The sequence below is a fragment of the Protobothrops mucrosquamatus genome, unplaced genomic scaffold (genome assembly GCF_001527695.2).
Source record: "Protobothrops mucrosquamatus isolate PMUCROS unplaced genomic scaffold, P.Mucros_1.0 scaffold_53, whole genome shotgun sequence".
Taxonomy (NCBI): domain Eukaryota; kingdom Metazoa; phylum Chordata; class Lepidosauria; order Squamata; family Viperidae; genus Protobothrops; species Protobothrops mucrosquamatus.
This window is the reverse complement of record NW_015386129.1, coordinates 161,185-181,702: the sequence shown is the minus strand read 5'-3', so window position 1 is coordinate 181,702 and position 20,518 is coordinate 161,185. Positions and strand designations below refer to the sequence as shown.

The window sequence follows — 20,518 nt, the reverse complement described above, 5'->3', positions numbered from 1 at the left end:
CAATCTCTTTCAACCTTCTTCCTAACTCTGATAGAGATATTAAGTATAATTAAAGATTCAGCCCAAACTCCATTTATTATAACCCAGTGGAATGTGATAACGCATTTCAGATCTGGGAAAATATGGCTAAACATGTCAATAATTGTAAAGTTCGGTCTTTATCTTTTAATGAGATGCTTGTTGTTTTTGCATTATGTATTGATTGATATAGTAGAAAGGCTGTCATTGCGCATTAAATTGCTGCATATTCCGATCTATCTAAAACAGGCATATCCAACAACTTTGGCAACTTTAAGACTTGTGGACTTCAACTCCCAGAATTCCCCAGCCGGCCACGCTTCTGGGACTTGAAGCCCACAGGTCTTAAAGTTGTCAAAGTTGGACACCCCCGCTCTAAATCTTTGAACTGAATAAGACTTCCAGGTGTGTGTTAGTAGGTGAGCCAGTAATTTCTATGAATAAAGAAATAATGATGTTAAACATAATATTGTGCAAATCAAAACTAATCCAACTTTCCATCAGGAGGTGCAATTTGTTGAAGTTGTTCAGTTGCTAAGTCATGTCCAACTCTTAGCGACCCCATGGACCATAGCACACCAGGCCCACCTTTCCTCCACCATCTTCTGGAGTTTGCCAAAACTCATGTTATAATTGCACTGAGGACACTATCTAACCATCTCCTCCTCTGCCGTCCCTTTCTCCTTTTGCCTTCAGTCTTTCACAACAATCAGGGTCTCCTCCAAGGTCTTCTCATTAAGTGGCCAAAGCATTTGAGCTTCAGTCTCTGTCCTTCCAAAGAGCAGTCAGGGTTGACTTCCTTTAGGATTGACTGATTGGATCTCCTTTCAGTCCAAGTGACTCTTCAAGGGTCTTCTGCAACACCACAATTCAAAAGCATCAATGCTTCAGCCTTCCTTATTTATGGTCCACCTCTCACAGCCATACGTTACTACTGGGAAAACCATAGCTTTGACTATCAAGTGCAATTTAGCAGGGGTCAAAAAAGAGAGAGAAAAGGGCAGGTCCAAAACCAGTATGGTGTTTGATTAAATGTCAATTTGGTGTTATTTTAACTGAATGGATAAATTAAATTAATGTAGCTGTTCCCCATATGCTTAGTCATGAGCCGCGTGCAGGCCTGTGGCCTTGAGGGCCTGGATAAGAAGCCTAATGAAAGAGCTTTTGTAAAGAAAAATGTAGATCATGGAACAGGGAAAAAAAATAACACAGCCTTTTCTTTTCAGAAAAGTACCTACTGTGCATGAGGAAAACTAAAATGCCTTTTGGCACTGTAAAGTTGGAAGAAATAGGACTTATACTGGGGAGAATAATGTGGCTGTTTCAACCCAGTTTTGCTGAATTATCGTCAAGCAGAACTAGGTCTGCACCTGCCCTGTTTACAGAATTACAGAATAACAGTTGAAAGGGAGGTCTTCTAGTCCAACCCCCTGCTCGAGGAGACTCTGTACCATTTTTGTTAGATGTTACCAAAACTAACACCTTTATGCTAACATATTTGTTAGCTGTTAGATTGGTGATAGCAAACCTAAGACAGGTTTGTCACAGGTCAGGGGTCTTCAAACTTGGCCAATTTAAGACTTGTGGACTTCAACTCCCAGAATTCCTCAGCCAGGCATGCCTGGCTGAGGAATTCTGGGAGTTGAAGTCCACAAGTCTTAAATTGGCCAAGTTTGAACACCCTTGGCACAGGTGATACGTGATCTCATTTTGGGGGATACGCCAGGCCTCCAGACCCTTTGGGCCACACAAGAGGGCCCTGATCTCCTGCATGAGAATCGGGCTTGTCTCCTACTGTTTTCGGACGCTGCAAGGCATGCAAGAGCATTCTCCCAAAACGTCCAGGGCTCGTGCAACCAGGAGGTGCCTCAAAGAGGCACTCTGAAAAATATTTACAGTTATGTGTGTTTTTATTTATTTACTAATAAATTTAAGTAGTTTAATTTAATCTGACTTAGTATCATTTGTTTTGAATAATGAGTTTCTTATTTGTCAAGAGGTAGGTAGGGGATATACAACAGGTGAGTTAAGTTAGGTGTTTTTTTAATTTTTAACACCCTGAGCTTTATCATCGTTCTTAGATAGTAGACTGGTTGACTGCCTGGTGGTGTGTCATTGCACGCAGTTATATAAAATCCAAGAAATTTAACGAGGCAGTGAAAATCGCATATGAAGAAAAGTCCTATTTATGTGGGGTCCTTGGTGTTCTCTGAGCTGGGTGGTTTTCTTGCAGACGTTTCATTACCAAACCAGTGCACTGATGATGTTACCTAGTGTGGTAATGAAACATCTGCAAGAAAACCATCCAGCTCAGAGAACACCAAGGACCCCGCAGTTCTACCCTGAGCTACAAATATTCTCTTGTACTTGATTAATATAGGTTTTTCCCCCATTCAAATACAAATTGTGTATATTTCTGACAAATGCTGGAAGTATATCAGGTTGTGCCTGCTTGTTCTGCCGCACCCAATGAAAAAAAAAATCTTAATTTTGAACAATAGCAGATTGATTCATATTGCTTTTTTTTTTATCAGCATACGTAAAGTTTGGCAGAGAAGAAAATGTACAGTTAAAAATGGAATCCTGACCATTTCGCACGCAACTGTGAGTAGTCTTTTTATATTGTAAATGATTATCCTCACCCTGTGGAGTGAAGTTAATATCAAGGCGACTAGTGATTAGATCAGATTAGATTAATTTTATTTTTGACTGAACAGAAGTAGAACCATACAGCTGTCTCGACTTACAACTCCAATTGGGACTGGTTGTAAGTTGAGGTGCCCACCGGAAGTGATTTTAAGACTTTTTTTTGCTGTGGTTGTTAAATGAATGTAGTGATTATAAGTGAGAATCCAATATTTCAAATGGGCATTTTGTTTGCTGGAAACTGGCTTCCCCATTGACTTTGCTCATCGGAAAGATGCAAATGGCGATCACGTGACCCCAGGACACTGCAACCATCATAAGTACATGCCAGTTGCCAAGTGCCTGAATTTTGATCACATGAACATGTTGTCAACGCTGCTAACATTGGATGTTTTTGCTTTGACAACAGATGGGAGATGCAACCATTTTCTTCTTTTGCTTTTAGTCTTAGAGTTAGATGATGCTGGAGGAAGGAATGTGCATGAGAGTTTAGCTAGACATAACAATACTGAACCTAGTATGAGAACCAAGGTTATTGAAATAAGAGGTGATAAGAATTGGCAGGCTGGAGAGCTGGAGGGGAAGCCTGCATTTCAAACTAATTGGGGAATGTGATTTATGACTGTTAATTGGGGGAGGGAATTGTGCTTTGATACTGTGTGCTCAGGGAGGGGAACTCAGTTTTTGGCTTCAACTATGTTAGTGCCGATGCTATGCTACTCAAATAAAGATTCTTTAAGGTAAACAATGCCTCAAAGTTCTTTGAAGAGTTTCATCTGTCGGAACCATGACACATGTTGTTCATGTGATGTTTCAATGGTCACAAGTGTGAAAAAGGGTCACAGGTCACCCTTTTCAGTGCCATTACAACATAGAATTAAACAAACGGTCAGAAATCCAGGACTATTTCTAAAGACAATTTCTGTATGCAAGGAACAGGGATAAGAAATATTGTCTTTCACAGACCCGTGGAGTATTTCTCAAGGGACCACTTTCTGTGAAGAATCTACTTCTTTATTATTAGATTAGATAACTTTTATTGTCATTTTTTCCTGTGGGCACACATGAAAAATGAAATTTAGTTGCTTCCTCTCAAAGGGTACACATACAGTACATAACACACATTTAAAACATACTATATACAATCTATGTACAGACTTACATCCTTACATATAAGTAACATATAAATATTACTCAATGTCCATCTTGAATACTTAACGGAAGGAGGAAGCTTTAGAGTTCACAAGGTTAATACTGTATGGAACAAAACTGGGACTGAATCTGGATGTTCTGCTTCGGATACCACAGAGCCCCCTCCTCCCAGAAGGTAACAAGGAAAACAGGTTGTGGAGAGGACGCGTAGCGTCCCAAACAATCTTGCGGGCCCTGCTCAAGCTACACTTATGTGCTATGTCCTGGATGGAAGGGAGGGAACTGCCAATGATCTTTTCAGCCATCCTCACCACTCTCTGCACCGCCTTCCTGTCTGAAGCAGTGTGTCATGGATCCAACAGATGAAACTCTTGAAAAAACTTCGAGGCATTGTTTACCTTAAAGAATTTTTATTTGAGAAGCATAGCATCGGCACTAACACAGTCCAAGTCAAACATTGAATTCCCTTCCCCTGAGTACATAGTATCAAAGCACAATTCCCTCCTCCAATTAACAGTCATAAATCATGTTCTCCAATTAGTTTGAAATGCAGGCTTTCCCTCCAGTTCTCCAGCCTGCCAATTCTTATCATCTCTTATTTCAATAACCTTGCTTCACACACTAGGTCCAGTATTGTTATGTCTAGTTAAACTCTCATGCACATTCCTCCCCGCAGCATTATCTAACTCTAAAAGTAAAACATAAGAAGAAAATGGTTGCATCTCCAACTTTGTCAAAGCAAAATATCCGATGTTAGCAGCATTGACACAGTGATGCTTCCAAACCAGACTGTGATGCCGTATGACAGGATGCTTTTGTAAATTGTTGATACTTTGAGGAGTGAGAGTGAACATGGCATTTCCCGAGAATCTGTTTTACCTGTCATTATACAGGTAGTCCTCGACTTACAACGGCACTGAAAAAAGTGACTTATGACCATTTTTTACACTTACGACCGTTGCAGCATCCCCATGCTCACAAGATCAAAATTCGTACGCTTGGCAACTCACTCTTATTTATGACGGTTACAGCATTCCGGGGTCATGTGATCCCCTTTTGTGATCTTCCGATCAAGCAAAGTCAGTGGGGAAGCCAGATTCACTCAACAACTGTGTGACTAATTTAACAACTGAAGTGATTCACTTAACAACTGTGGCGAGAAAGGTTGTAAAGTGGGACTGTTGCACTTAGTCACAGAAGTGTTGGGCTCGACTGTGGTCGATTTCGAGGCCTACTTGTACTTCAGAATGCCCTATTTTCTGTTGTGATTCTACAGGCTTCATAACGGCCTGGTTTGAGTTCTGCTAAATTTCCGGCAACTTTATCAAAATTGGGCATAAATATATAAATGCATATTTTTCTTTGCAAACCATTATTCATAACATGTAGATAAAAATGTATGTATTCCTTGTAATGCATGAAACACTTTGGATTATTAAGGCTGAAAAATAATAGTCTAAGTCAGGGGTAGGCAACCTTGGCTCTTTTATGACTCGTGGACTTCAACTCCCAGAATTCCTGAGCCAGCCATGCTGAGGGGAAAGGGAGAGGTTTCCAAGCTGAGCCATGCTGGCTCAGGAATTCTGGGAGCTGAAGTCCACGAGTCTTAAAAGAGCCAAGTTTGCCTACCCCTGGTCTAAGTAGATCAACAAATCTATCTTCCTGATAGTTAGAACAATTAACCAATGGAACAACCTGCCTCCAGAAGCGGTGAATGCTCCAACACTGGAAGTTTTTAAGAAAAGACTGGACAGCCATTTGTCCAAAATGGTATAGGGTTTCCTGTCTGAGCAGGGGGTTGGACTAGATGACCTCTAAGGTCCCTTCCAATTTTAGTATTATTATATATTATATTAAATATAGTCCTTCATTTAAGAGCTTTGGTATTGGGACTCTTCCTTGTTATTACCTCACATAACACTTAGTAGTTATTGTAGCCAGAAGTTCAGTCCCAGCCCATACAAGATACTTTCCAGGGAAAGTATAGTTAGATGTGTCCCATTATATAAATGAAATTCAAAATTTAGAAGCTTTGCAATTCTGCAGTCACTCAGTGAACGTCATTGGGAGCAAATAGCTTCAGTGGTTTCAATGATATCAATGATTTAAAACAGACAGTTTAAATTAAAGCCTTAAATCACATTGACAACTTTTGAGCCGAAGTTGCTTCAAAGAGAATAGAAACGGCAAGGAAAAATTCCAGTCTGATTAATCCTGATTTAATGGTCAGCCGTGAGCGAATATCGCCCCCTTGTGTTCTGTCTCTTTTCCAAAGTCTGGGTCTCTGAAAAATGAGGCTGAATTTGGTACAGGCAGTCCTTGACTTACAGCAGTTCGTTTAGTGACCGTTCAAAGTTACGACAGCACGGAAAAATATGACTTATGACCGTTGTTCACAGTTACGACCTTTGCAGCATCCCCAGGGTCACGTGATCAAAATTCAGATGCTTGACAACTGACTCATATTTATGACACTCACAGTGTCCCGGGGTCATGTGATCCCCTTTTGGGACCTTCTGACGAGCAAAGTCAATGGGGAATCCAGATTTACTTAACAATCAGGTTACTAACTGCAGTGATTCACTTAACAACCGGGGCAAGAAAGGTTGGAAAAGGGGGCAAAAGCCACTTAACAAATGTCTCGCTTAACAACATAAATTTTGGGTTCAATTTTGGTTGTAAGTCAAGGACGACCTGTATTCAAGAACAAGCTGTCATTAGCAATGGGTTGTGGAATACTTTTTCTAATGGATTGAAATAGTTTCTTCTCAGTTGCAAAATTATCTCCGTACATGTCTGGCCAGATTCATATGATTTTTTTTTTTAAAGTAATAGAGAAAGAAATAGTTTTTCTAGAAGGCTTAAAAGAGACTTGTTTTTTTTCTTTACCAGTATTGTGTTAGCACTTATTTTTACAAATCATTAATAACCAAGCCCATTTTGACAGCTAAGCTAATGATGGCTGTTCTTCTTTATGAGTATTTCTGTTTCCTTTTTCTAACTATGTGCTTAGTGTAGCCTTTAGATTACTGTAATCAAGTAATGGAGAGCAAGATTAGTGTAGTGATGAAGGCACCAGGCTAGAAACCAGGAGACAGTGAGTTCTAGTCCCGCCTTAGCCATGAAAGCCAGGTTGGTGATTTTGGACCAATCGCCAGAAGACTGAGAGTTCTAGTCCCGCCTTAGCCATGAAAGCCAGGTTGGTGATTTTGGACCAATCACCAGAAGACTGGGAGTTCTAGTCCCGCCTTAGGCTTGAAAGCCAGCTGGGTGACAGGGCCAATCACCAGGAGACTGAGAGTTCTAGTCCTACCTTAGGCATGAAAGCCAGGTGAGTGACTTTGGGCCAATCACCAGGAGATAGTGAATTCTAGTCCCATCTTAGGCACAAAGCCAGCTGGGTGACTTTGGGCCAGTCTGTCTCCCTCAGCCCTAGTAAGGAGGCAATGGCAAACTACTTCTGAAAAAACTTCCCAAATAAACTACAGCAACCTGTTCAGGCAATCTTTAAGAATCAGACATAATTGAACAGAAGAAAAGAAAATTAATATGCTTCCTGCCATCTCATGAAAAAAAAAAACCAATTTCATTCTTCCAAACCTTCTAACATTTCTCAGGAATGAGTTACAGATAAGATGAAATTGTTTATTCCTGTTAATGCATCCTTATAGCCCACCAAGGACTATTGATGCAATACATTTGGTATTGGACAAGGGAAAAAAAATTCAACATCTGTGCGATAATGACCTATAAGTTAAAAATATAATGAAACAAACGTTAAATGAAGTGAAATTGTGTTTTTCTTATGCTTAAGTCAAACAGGCAACCTGCTAAATTAAATCTGCTGACATGCCAAGTGAAACCAAACGCTGAAGACAAGAAATCGTTTGACCTGATAACACGTAGGTCTTTCAAGTTATTTACTTGGGGTTTAGGTTGTTTAGGATTGGGGGTTATCCTGAACAGTTGTTGGAAGATGTACATGTCAAGCGTTGGTTGGAAATCAAGAGATTCAGGCAGTTCAAATGAGTACAAAGATTTATTGCAAGCTTAAGCTCTCTACAAGAATCTGGCCAACTAAGGGTCAAGGGAAATGAGTGGGAGATAAGAAGAAATTGAAGGTGGGCTGGACTTAGATATCTTGTGGGCATGCAGGGACTCATGACTATGACACATTTGACCCCCTCCCTCAGGCTTAGCCTACAATACATCTATTTAGAAGAGAACTGGGTAATTTACAGCCTGTGGGCCATATCTGGCAACGATGAGAGTGGGACAGTGGCAGAGGGCAGGGCGTTGGTGCAATGGCGGCATTGGGGGGCAGGGCAAAGGCAGCAGAGGGGGGGTTGTCAGTTCTCCGTAACAGTTCCAGTTTCTCATGTGGTGCCTTGGGAAAATTAATTGCCCACCCCTGATTTAGTACTATTCCTGTCTGGATATTTTTGTAAGAGCAAGTTAGCTCTTTTTTTTTTTTTTATGTGAACAAAATGTTTCCTATTGAAAATAGAATCTCTGAAGGTTCCCTGACTCATTTCAGCATATGTCCTTAGTTACTAACTGTTGGCTTTTAAGTCTTTAAATATTTTTTTTTCTCTAGGAATGCAGTTAATGTGTTCATTGTTTTGAAGATTTGCATGTTTATGTTCCAGATAACAGAACATACCACTTTCAGGCAGAAGATGAACAAGATTATGTCGCGTAAGAACATTTCCCTTCCTGGAGTTATTAGAAAAAGTTCATTTTTGTCCAGTTAATAAACAAGATAAATAAAATGGCTGTATACAGGTAGTCCTCGACTTACGAAAACAATTGAGCCCAAAATTTATGTTGCTAAGCGAGACGTTTGTTAAGTGAGTTTTGCCCCATTTTACGACCTTTCTTGCCACAGTTGTTAAGTGAATCATTGCAGTTGTTAACTTAGTGACAACGGCTGTTACGTGAATCTGGCTTGCCCGTTGACTTTGCTTGTCAGAAGCTTGCAAAAGGTGATGGCTTGACCCCAGGACAGTCTAACCGTCGTAACTATGAGTCAGTTGCCAAGCGTCTGAATTTTGATCACGTGACCCTGGGGATGCTGCAACGGTCATAGGTGTGAAAAACAGTGATAAGTCACTTTTTTCAGTGCTGTTGTAACTTTGAACGGTCACTAAATGAACTGCTGTAAGTCGAGGACTGCCTGTATTTTAGCTCCTTCACACAGTGTGAATGCCTGCTTATTCTTCCCAGTTATTTTTGCTCTAGCTTGTCATTCCGAGGGTTTTTTAAACTTAAAGAGGATTTCTTAGGACAGCCCAGCAATGAAACAGACACACACACAAAAATATGTTATTTTTATTGGCAGTTTTAATTGGTAATACAAGAAGCCCTGGACTTGCAACCATTTGTTTAGTGACCATTCAAATTCACAGCAGCATTGGAAAAAGTGATTGTTAGTGATCCTCACGCTTATGACCATTGTAATATCCCCACAGCCATGTCATCAAAAATTGTTTATATCATGATCACTATTTGCGACCTTCCCACCTGGCTTCCAAAAAGGAAAATCAGTGGGGGAAGCCGGATTCATTTAATGACTATGTGATTCACTTAACAACTGCAGAGGTTCATTTAACAACAGAGGCCCCCCCAAAAAAGATCATACAATTACGGCACGACTCACTTAACAAACATCTTAGCCATGGAAATGCTGGTCCCAATTGTGGTTGTAAGTAGAGGACTACTTGTTCATTTCTTCTTTGTTTTTTTTAAGAAGGACTTCTGTGGAGCAGAACCTAGATCTTCCGGCTGCTAGCCTTAATCCCTTAACCACAATACTGTGTTAATTCTCATAAAATTGGAATCACAACATTGGAATTATTGATTGCGCAAACAATCTAGTGACAAGTAAAGCACCAAGTTAGATGTATCAGTTAAATGAATAGAAGAGAACAGAACAGAATAGAATAGAATCTTTATTGATAATGAAGAGAATAGAAAATAAAAGAGAATCTTTATTGAGAATAGAATAGAATAGAATAGAATAGAATAGAATAGAATAGAATAGAATAGAATAGAATAGAATAGAATAGAATAGAATAGAGCTGGAAGGAACCTTGGAGGTCTTCTAGTCCAGCCCCCTGCTCAAGCAAGAGAACCTATACGATCTCAGACAGGTGAATGTCTAGTCTCTTCTTTAAAATCTCCAGTGATGAAGCGCCCACGATTTCTGGAGGCAAGCTGTTCCACTGGTTGATTGTCCTCACCATCAGGAAGTTTCTCCTCAATTCCAGTTTGCTTCTCTCTTTGATCAGTTTCCAACCATTGTTTCTTGTCCTTCCCTCTGGTGCTTTGATGAACAACCTGGGCCCCTCTTCTTTGTGGCAGCCCCTCAGATACTGGAACACTGCTATCATGTCTCCCCTATTTCTTCTTTTCTTTAGACTAGTCAAACCCAAGTCCCGCAGCCGTTCTTCGTATGTTTTAGTCTCCAGGTCTTTAATCATCTTTGTTGCTCTTCTCTGATTTTTTTCCAAACTCTCAACATCTTTTTTGTGATATGGTGACCGAAATTGGCTGCAGTATTCCAGGTGTGGTCTTCCTAGGGTTTTATAAAGCGGTACTAATACTTCGCATGATCTTGATTCTGTCGGTGAACCATCAGTTCTCCCCTTGATTTTAGAATAAGCTGCGTTTCCCATATCTATGATGCAGAGAGACCATCTGTAGCTCTTTATATATCTGTGATTTAAGGAACTCATGAAAACACAAAAGTATCTCTTTTTGGCAAATTAAGGCGGAGTGGTCGTATGTAAAACTGGGCTCTAGAATAGACTAAATTACATCCATACAGATACAAAACCTCTGTGTGTGAAGTCACAAGTAACTACTAAAAAAAAACAAAAAACCCACAGTTGCAGTAAATCTTATTTTTTGGTTTTTTTCCCCTACTTGAATGTTTTTCATCTCAACTAAATTGTATGGAGACCTTATAGGTACTAGACAATAGGAATTTTTTCCCCATATACAGGTAGTCCTCGACTTACAACAATTCGTTTAGTGACTGTTCAAAGTTACAGGCACCGAAAAATGTGACTTATGACCATTTTTCACACTTACGACCGTTGCAACATCCCCATGGTCACGTGATCAAAATTCAAACGTTTGCCAAGTGACTCATATTTATGACGATCGCAGTGTCCCGGGGTCCTGTGATCACCTTTTGTGACCTCCTGACAAGCAACGTCAATGGGGGAAGCCAGGTCCATTTGACAATTGTGTTACTAACTTAAGATCTGCAGTGATGCACATAACAACTGTGGCAAAAAAGGTCGTAAAATGGGTTAAAGCTAGACTTAACAACTGTCTAGCTTAGCAACAGTAATTTTGGGCTCAATTGTGGTCGTAAGTCGAGGACTACCTGTGTTGCGTCATGTCTTTCAAACTTTTTGGTTTCCCCTCTTTCAAAGTTTGAAAGAGACGGGACAAAATAAGAACACGGGGCAGTTTTCGTATTTTGTTCCTGTTGCATTTCTTTTATAGTTTCTTATGTGGGGTAAATGATGTTGTTATCATTTCCGTCTTATTTTAGGTGGATATCGGTACTGACCAACAGCAAAGAAGAAGCTTTGAATATGGCCTTCCGTGGAGAACAGAGCACAGGGGAGAACAGCCTAGAAGATCTTACAAAAGCCATCATTGATGACGTTCAGAGATTGGCGGGAAATGATGTCTGTTGTGACTGTGGGTCACCAGGTACTTGGCTGTACATTAACAATAACTTTTTTTAGGAAATTTATTTATTTATTGCAGAATCCAATCTGAGTCAGCCACCGGGACCAGAGGTTTAGTCTTCCAAGCTGGAGCCCATCCTCAGGGGTGTTGATGGCTGGCTATTAAGTCATTGACTGTTGTTTCCTTGGGCTCCTATGTAGCTGATAAGGTGGTAGTAAATCAGCATTTCTGCTGACTGACAAGGGGCCTGTTTCCCAGGCTTCAATCACTTCTCTGGCTGTTTTTGTACCTGCTCGTCCGACAATCTTAGTAGCTGCAAAATTGAATGTGTGTCCTTCTTCACTGCAGTGTGAGGCTACCAATGAGTTCAGATCTTCTCATCTGACTGCTCGCTTGTGTTCTGGCAATCTGGTGGTTAGCTTTCTTCCCATCTGTCCTACATAGTCAGAGGGGTAATCCATGCAGGGAATCTGGTAGATTATATGAGAAGCATCTTCCACCTCCAAGCAATGTTTGCAATGTATGATTTGTCCTCATATGCCTCTGGGTGGTGTGCGATGCCCACTTGCAGATCTTGGAAGCTGTATTCTACTGCTTCCGAAATGTTTTTTACGTATGGCAGGGTCTTAGGAACCATATAGCTTCTTTCTATTTATTAAAGAAAAATTATATGGGTGCCCAACTCACACACAGATGACTCCTGGATGTTTGTTCCTAAGACATGTTTGGTATATAGTCTAAAGTTTAACAAAAGTATCAAAAAGCATCAGGTTTTTGTGATTACGATAAACTAAGGGTAATCCTCAATTTACAACCATTTCTTTAGTGACCGGTCGAAGCTACAACAGCAATGAAAAAAGAGACTTATGACCGTTTTTCACATTTACGACCACTGCAGCACTCCCATGGTCACGTGATCAAAATTTAGATGCTTGGCAAATGGCTCATGTTTATGACAGCTGCAGTGTGCCGGGGGTCATGTGATCCCCTTTTCTGACTTTCTGACAAGCAAAGTCGATGAGGAAGGCCAGATTCACTTTACAACGATGTTACCAGTTTAACAACTGCAGTGATTCACTTAACTATAACAAGAAACGTCTAAAACGGGACAAAACTTACTTAACTATCTCGCTTAGCAATGGAAATTTTGGTCTCAATTGTCATAAGCCTAGGCCAGGGGTAGGTAACCTTGGCTCATTTCATGACTCGTGGACTTCAACTCCCAGAATTCCTGAGCCAGCATGGCTCAGCATGGAAACCTCTCCCTTTCTCCTCAGCATGGCTGGCTCAGGAATTCTGGGAGTTGAAGTCCACGAGTCATAAAAGAGCCAAGGTTGCCTACCCCTGGCCTAGAACAATCTGTACCTAAACTTGTTCTTATTGAAGATGAAAAGGAAGATTTCTTTAATGTTATTCTTATCTATTTTTTATTTTCTTTAGATCCAACTTGGATTTCTACTAACCTGGGCATTTTAACCTGTATAGAATGTTCCGGAATACACAGAGAAATGGGTGTTCATATTTCTCGTATCCAGTCTTTAGAATTGGACAAATTAGGAACATCTGAACTCTTGGTAATTACCTGCTATAATTATAAGGGAAAAAATGGATAGACCAGTATTTATGTTCCACCTTTATTATTTTTATAAGTAACAAGGCAACAAACATAACTATTACTCTTTCCTCCTCTTATTTTCCCCCATAACAACGACCCTGTGAGGTGGGTTGGGCTGAGATAGAGTGACTGGACCAAAGTCACCCAGCTGGCTTTTATGCCTAACGCAATCTCCTGGTTTCTAGCCTAATGTCTAACCACTAGACCAGGGGTGTCCAACCCTGGTAATTTTAACTCCCAGAATTCCTCATCTAGCATAGCTGGCTGGAGAATTCTGGGAGTTGAAGTCCACATAAATTTGCCAAAGATATTCCTGCACTAGATCAAACTGTCTCTTCCACTAGATCAGGGGTCCCCAACCCCCGGTCCGTGGACCGGCACCAGGCCGAGGCATGCCAAGAAACCGGTCCGCACAAACAAGCAAAGCCCCATCCGCGGGATGCAGGCAGCACACAAAACCAAGCACCCTGTGGTCCACGGAAAAACCTCTCTCCACGGAACCGGTTCCTGGTGCCCAAAAGGTTGGGGACCTCTGATCTAGACCAAACTGACTATGCATTGATAATCCTTCACAAATCTATGTTCAATCTGGAATTGAGGCTGGAAGCAATTTGAGGCATTCCAGGGGATTGTGGTCCTGAAACAGATTGGTTTTGTCTGCCACACCATATCCAGGATATCTGGAGTATCTTCCTATTCAGAATATTTACTTCCAGAAACTGAGATGGTGTGGTTTGGAAGAGGTTGGGCATTCTTGGGAAGTTGAGCATTTCCATGAGATTCAGCATGCTCAGATCAAAAATGGGTTTGAGGAAAGCCTACTGAGTTGAATCCAGACAAAACTAATGTGTTATTGGTAAACATGAAACTAGACACATTGACTGAGGTTAATTTCTGTTTTGGTTGGGGTTGCATTCCTCCTGACCAGGGGTCTTCAGACTTGGCCCTTTTATGACTTGTGGACTTCAACTCCCAGAATTCCTCAGTCAGCGTGCCTGACTGAGGAATTCTGGGAGTTGAAGTCCACAAGTCATAAAAGGGCCAAGTTTGAAGAACCCTGACATAGACTATCTCAGTATTTATAAAATTGTGTTGAAGGACAGCTTTTAAACATCAGATAGGTTTAAACTATATTGTGGTTGCAAAGTCTTAGATTAATGGCATCTGTTTAATTGCATGATTTTTTGTTTGTTTGTTTCATTCTTAGCTGGCCAAGAATATAGGAAATAATAGTTTTAATGAAATCATGGAGGGAAACTTACCGTCTCCGTCTCCAAAACCTACTCCATCAAGTGATATGTAAGTAACAAAAAAAAGTGCAGTTTGCAGCTCACAAACACCTGTGAGACTTGTGCAAATTATTAAAAACACTTCATTTGCAAACAACATGTTCCTCTGATGCTTTTCTGAAAGCTGCAAAATTGGAGGGAAGGCGCTGCTTCAGGACCCTTCTGTAGGTTTTTCTGGATATGCTTTTTTGTTTATATGATTTCTATAGCTGCCCATCTCAAATTACTCTGGGTTGCGTATATCATAAAGCATAAAAACAAAGACAGTTTTTATGATTTATTTATCAAATTTATCTGAGTGGGGCACATCATAAAAACAAAGACAATTTTTAGTTATCAAATTTATGTACTGCATATCTCACAGTTCAGGCAATTAAAACTATTAAAACAGTCAAAAATAATTATATATCACACCAAGTAAAAGCATTGCTATGGATGTTAATGCAGCCAGGAAATGGGGCCCTTAATACACTCGGGGCCACAGACCCAGGCATACAGCTAAGTCAGTGTTTCTCAACCTTGACAACTTTAAGGCATGTGAACTTCAACTCCCAGAATTCCACAGCCAGCTGTGGAATTCTGGGAGTTGAAGTTCACATGCCTTAAAGTTGTCAAGGTTGAGAAATACTGAGCTAAGTCTTCACAGCCTTGCGTGAATTTATCCTGTGAACCGTGGTGGTGCAGTGGTTAGAATGCAGTGTTGCAGGCTAACTTGATTCTCACCTGCTCAAGGTTACCTCAGCCTTCCATCCTTCCAAGGTTGGTAAAATGAGGACTCAGATTATTGGGGGGGGGGCAATATGCTGACTCTGTAAACTACTTAGAGAGGGCTGTAAAGCACTGCCAAGTGGTATATAAGTCTAAGTGCAATCACTATTGCTACCCTGATATCTGAAGGGAGGGTATTCCAGAGGCAATGCAGAGAAGGCACGTCTCCTGATTTCTGCCACCTGACATTCCTTGGCTGATGGGATCCACAGCATGCTCATCCTGCCCGCCTGAATTGGATGGGTAGAAACAACTGGAAGAAGATGGTCCCACAATTAACCCAGGTCCAAGTCGTGAAGGCCTTTACAGATGATAACCAGCACTTTGAATTGCAGTCAGAAGCACATTGGCAAGGGATTCAACAACACAAGGAAGCAACGATGTGTCAAACACCTAACACTCTTTATTCCCATTCAGCTTCATTCTGCACGAAAGATTATGAATGCTCTTCAAGGGTAGCCCCATGTAGAGTGTTTTGCAGTAGTCCAGACAAGAGGTCATGAGTGACTGTGAGCTGTAGCAGTGTGTAGATACTCAGAAACCACTGCTGCCACAAAAGCTGAAAAGGAAGTTGCTGGTTTTCCACACATCCCAACAGAAGCATCTCTCTAGCAGACCATTATGGATTATGGAGACTAGATGAATAAAGATGACTTAATGTTTCTTCAGTTTTCTTACATTTAATCCATCAGACTTAAAGGTTAACCTGAAATGTAACTTCGAATCAGATCATTTCTTTAAAAGCAGTCTGTTAACGTTTTTGCTTTGTTTTGTTTTGTTTTCAGGACTGCCCGTAAAGAATTTATTACTGCTAAATATGTAGATCATAAGTTCTCCAGAAAGACCTGTGCATCGACAACAGCTAAACTGAATGAACTACTAGAGGCTGTTAGATCCAGGGATTTACTTGCACTAATTCAAGTTTATGCAGAAGGAGTTGAACTAATGGAGCCGCTCTTAGACCCTGGACAGGTGAGATCTCAGATTAGGGATCTGAATTTGCATACATTTAAGAGACACATATACGCACAAAAAGAGCTAAATTTAAAAAAATGAGGATTGCATCATAGTCATGATATTTGTAGCAACGCACACACCTCTCTGTTTTTGTGTGTGTATGTGTAGAAGTGTGTATTGAAATAGATCTATGATTAACTTTTTTGTTTTAACCAAACACTTCTAAGTAGCCCATTCCTTCTGCCTTCAGCTTGGCTCCTGATATATCCAAATGAACACAAATGAACCCAGAGCTGTTAATTTTCATCTTTTCTTTCTGCCTTTAGGAGCCAGGGGAAACCGCTCTTCATTTAGCAGTCCGGACTGCCGATCACTCCTCACTCCATCTGGTCGACTTCCTTGTACAAAACTGGTAACAGCTCTTTGTTTTTATTGTGGTATAAATTACTCTCTCCCTGACTTTCACAGGTGTAATCACACGCATAACTCAGGCACACACTCTCCTCTCCCCAGCCTGTGCTGGGGGTGAGCCCCCACTTTCTTGGCCTTCCGTAAAGGTGTAAAAATATGGGTCTGTGTCCCAGATAAGTACACAGCCCTGGGGCTGATTAGCCCCCTTAAAGCCCTCCGCTCCCACCTCTTAATTTCTAACATTCTTGCCTCTTTTAAATTTTACATACTGTTTTTTTTATGCTTTCAATATCTTATTTTAGATCTTCCAGAGTCCCTCTGTGAAGGGGATGAGCAGTTCTTAAATATGGTTGATGGCTAATATAGTCATTGTGGTTCACGTACATTTTACACTTTTTACAGAATAAAATGAATTCACGAATACGTCCTGCATGTCAATCCATGATTAGGTATGAAAGCTAATATAGGGATTTTTTTTTCTTTATTTTTTAGTGGACACCTGGATAAGCAAACAGCATTGGGGAATACAGTTCTACATTATTGCAGTATATATAACAAACCAGAATGTTTGAAGTTGGCTTTGAAGGGGAAGCCAACTTTGCATATAGGTAAGTTCTCTTCACCATTAGTCAATAAAGAGTACTAGAAGTATATATTCACACACACACACACACACACACGTGTATATGTTTGTTTGTTCAAAATCTCAAATCTCCGAAAGTTCTTCACCAATTGCTTTGAAATTTTGACACAACGTTGCATTCGAATATGTGCATGTTTTTATATATCTACTATTATATAGATGTCACACCTGTGACAGGTAAAAACTTTTTTCTTTCTTTTCCATTTAACCAGACTGAGCCACAGCAACGCATGGCCGGGTACAGCTAGTATACGTGTGTGTGTGTGTGTGTGTGTGTGTGTATGTATATGTATATGTATGTATGTGTGTTTGTGTGTGTGATATATATATGTATGTTTAAAGTCAATAAGATAACAAAAGCTCAGCAATTAAAAAAGCCTTTTGCCTTACATCCCGGAGTTCTTTGTTTTTATCTTATTGACTTTAAATGTACCTGGGATTCCAATATTCAAAATGATCAAAGACATATATATATATGTATGTATGTATATATATATATATATATATATATATATATATATATATATATATATATATNAGATAGGTTTAAACTATATTGTGGTTGCAAAGTCTTAGATTAATGGCATCTGTTTAATTGCATGATTTTTTGTTTGTTTGTTTCATTCTTAGCTGGCCAAGAATATAGGAAATAATAGTTTTAATGAAATCATGGAGGGAAACTTACCGTCTCCGTCTCCAAAACCTACTCCATCAAGTGATATGTAAGTAACAAAAAACAAGTGCAGTTTGCAGCTCACAAACACTTGTGAGACTTGTGCAAATTATTAAAAACACTTCATTTGCAAACAACATGTTCCTCTGATGCTTTTCTGAAAGCTGCAAAATTGGAGGGAAGGCGCTGCTTCAGGACCCTTCTGTAGGTTTTTCTGGGTATGCTTTTTTGTTTATATGATTTCTATAGCTGCCCATCTCAAGTTACTCTGGGTTGCATATATCATAAAGCATAAAAACAAAGACAGTTTTTATGATTTATTTATCAAATTTATCTGAGTGGGGCACATCATAAAAACAAAGACAATTTTTAGTTATCAAATTTATGTACTGCATATCTCACGGTTCAGGCAATTAAAACTATTAAAACAGTCAAAAATAATTATATATCACACCAAGTAAAAGCATTGCTATGGATGTTAATGCAGCCAGGAAATGGGGCCCTTAATACACTCAGGGCCACAGACCCAGGCATACAGCTAAGTCAGTGTTTCTCAACCTTGACAACTTTAAGGCATGTGAACTTCAACTCCCAGAATTCCACAGCCAGCTGTGGAATTCTGGGAGTTGAAGTTCACATGCCTTAAAGTTGTCAAGGTTGAGAAACACTGAGCTAAGTCTTCACAGCCTTGCGTGAATTTATCCTGTGAACCGTGGTGGTGCAGTGGTTAGAATGCAGTGTTGCAGGCTAACTTGATTCTCACCTGCTCAAGGTTACCTCAGCCTTCCATCCTTCCAAGGTTGGTAAAATGAGGACTCAGATTATTGGGGGGGGGGCAATATGCTGACTCTGTAAACTACTTAGAGAGGGCTGTAAAGCACTGCCAAGTGGTATATAAGTCTAAGTGCAATCACTATTGCTACCCTGATATCTGAAGGGAGGGTATTCCAGAGGGCAATGGCAGAGAAGGCACATCTCCTGATTTCTGCCACCTGACATTCCTTGGCTGATGGGATCCACAGCATGCTCATCCTGCCCGCCTGAATTGGATGGGTAGAAACAACTGGAAGAAGATAGTCCCACAATTAACCCAGGTCCAAGTCATGAAGGGCTTTACAGATGATAACCAGCACTTTGAATTGCAGTCAGAAGCACATTGGCAAGGGATTCAACACAAGGAAGCAACGATGTGTCAAACACCTAACACTCTTTATTCCCATTCAGCTTCATTCTGCACGAAAGATTATGAATGCTCTTCAAGGGTAGCCCCATGTAGAGTGTTTTGCAGTAGTCCAGACAAGAGGTCATGAGTGACTGTGAGCTGTAGCAGTGTGTAGATACTCAGAAACCACTGCTGCCACAAAAGCTGAAAAGGAAGTTGCTGGTTTTCCACACATCCCAACAGAAGCATCTCTCTAGCAGACCATTATGGATTATGAAGACTAGATGAATAAAGATGACTTAATGTTTCTTCAGTTTTCTTAGTTTAATCCATCAGACTTAAAGGTTAACCTGAAATGTAACTTTGAATCAGATCATTTCTTTAAAAGCAGTCTGTTAACGTTTTTGCTTTGTTTTGTTTTCAGGACTGCCCGTAAAGAATTTATTACTGCTAAATATGTAGATCATAAGTTCTCCAGAAAGACCTGTGCATCGACAGCAGCTAAACTGAATGAACTACTAGAGGCTGTTAGATCCAGGGATTTACTTGCACTAATTCAAGTTTATGCAGAAGGAGTTGAACTAATGGAGCCACTCTTAGACCCTGGACAGGTGAGATCTGAGATTAGGGATCTGAATTTGCATACATTTAAGAGACACATATACGCACAAAAAGAGCTAAATAAAAAAAAATGAGGATTGCATCATAGTCATGATATTTGTAGCAACGCACACACCTCTCTGTTTTTGTGTGTGTGTGTGTAGAAGTGTGTATTGAAATAGATCTATGATTAACTTTTTTGTTTTAACCAAACACTTCTAAGTAGCCCATTCCTTCTGCCTTCAGCTTGGCTCCTGATATATCCAAATGAACACAAATGAACCCAGAGCTGTTAATTTTCATCTTTTCTTTCTGCCTTTTAGGAGCCAGGGGAAACCGCTCTTCATTTAGCAGTCCGGACTGCCGATCACTCCTCACTCCATCTGGTCGACTTCCTTGTACAAAACTGGTAACAGCTCTTTGTTTTTATTGTGGTATAAATTACTCTCTCCCTGAGTTTCACAGGTGTAATCACATGCATAACTCAAGCACACGCTCTCGTCTCCCCAGCCTGTGGTGGGGTGAGCCCCCACTTTCTTGGCCTTCTGTAAAGGTGTAAAAATATGGGTCTGTGTCCCAGATAAGTACACAGCCCTGGGGCTGATTAGCCCCCTAAAAGCCCTCCCCTCCCACTTCTTAATTTCTAACATTCTTGCCTCTTTTAAATTTTACATACTGTTTTTTTATGCTTTCAATATCTTATTTTAGATCTTCCAGAGTCCCTCTGTGAAGGGGATGAACAGTTCTTAAATATGGTTGATGGCTAATATAGTCATTGTGGTTCACGTACATTTTACACTTTTTACAGAATAAAATGAATTCACGAATACGTCCTGCATGTCAATCCATGATTAGGTATGAAAGCTAATATAGG

At 40.3% G+C, this 20,518-nt stretch overlaps 1 protein-coding gene across 1 annotated transcript in view; it reads left to right on the top strand.

Moving 5' to 3' along the window:
* Nucleotides 1-20,518, top strand: part of ASAP1 (ArfGAP with SH3 domain, ankyrin repeat and PH domain 1) — a 143,825-nt gene that overhangs the window by 97,774 nt on the left and 25,533 nt on the right. Inside the window, exons 13-21 of the mRNA XM_015811829.2 lie at nt 2,553-2,622; nt 7,631-7,718; nt 8,466-8,514; nt 11,384-11,547; nt 12,967-13,100; nt 14,349-14,440; nt 15,984-16,170; nt 16,482-16,567; nt 17,059-17,174. Coding sequence (XP_015667315.1) covers nt 2,553-2,622; nt 7,631-7,718; nt 8,466-8,514; nt 11,384-11,547; nt 12,967-13,100; nt 14,349-14,440; nt 15,984-16,170; nt 16,482-16,567; nt 17,059-17,174 — 986 coding nt within the window. The remainder of the gene's footprint in view (nt 1-2,552; nt 2,623-7,630; nt 7,719-8,465; nt 8,515-11,383; nt 11,548-12,966; nt 13,101-14,348; nt 14,441-15,983; nt 16,171-16,481; nt 16,568-17,058; nt 17,175-20,518) is intronic.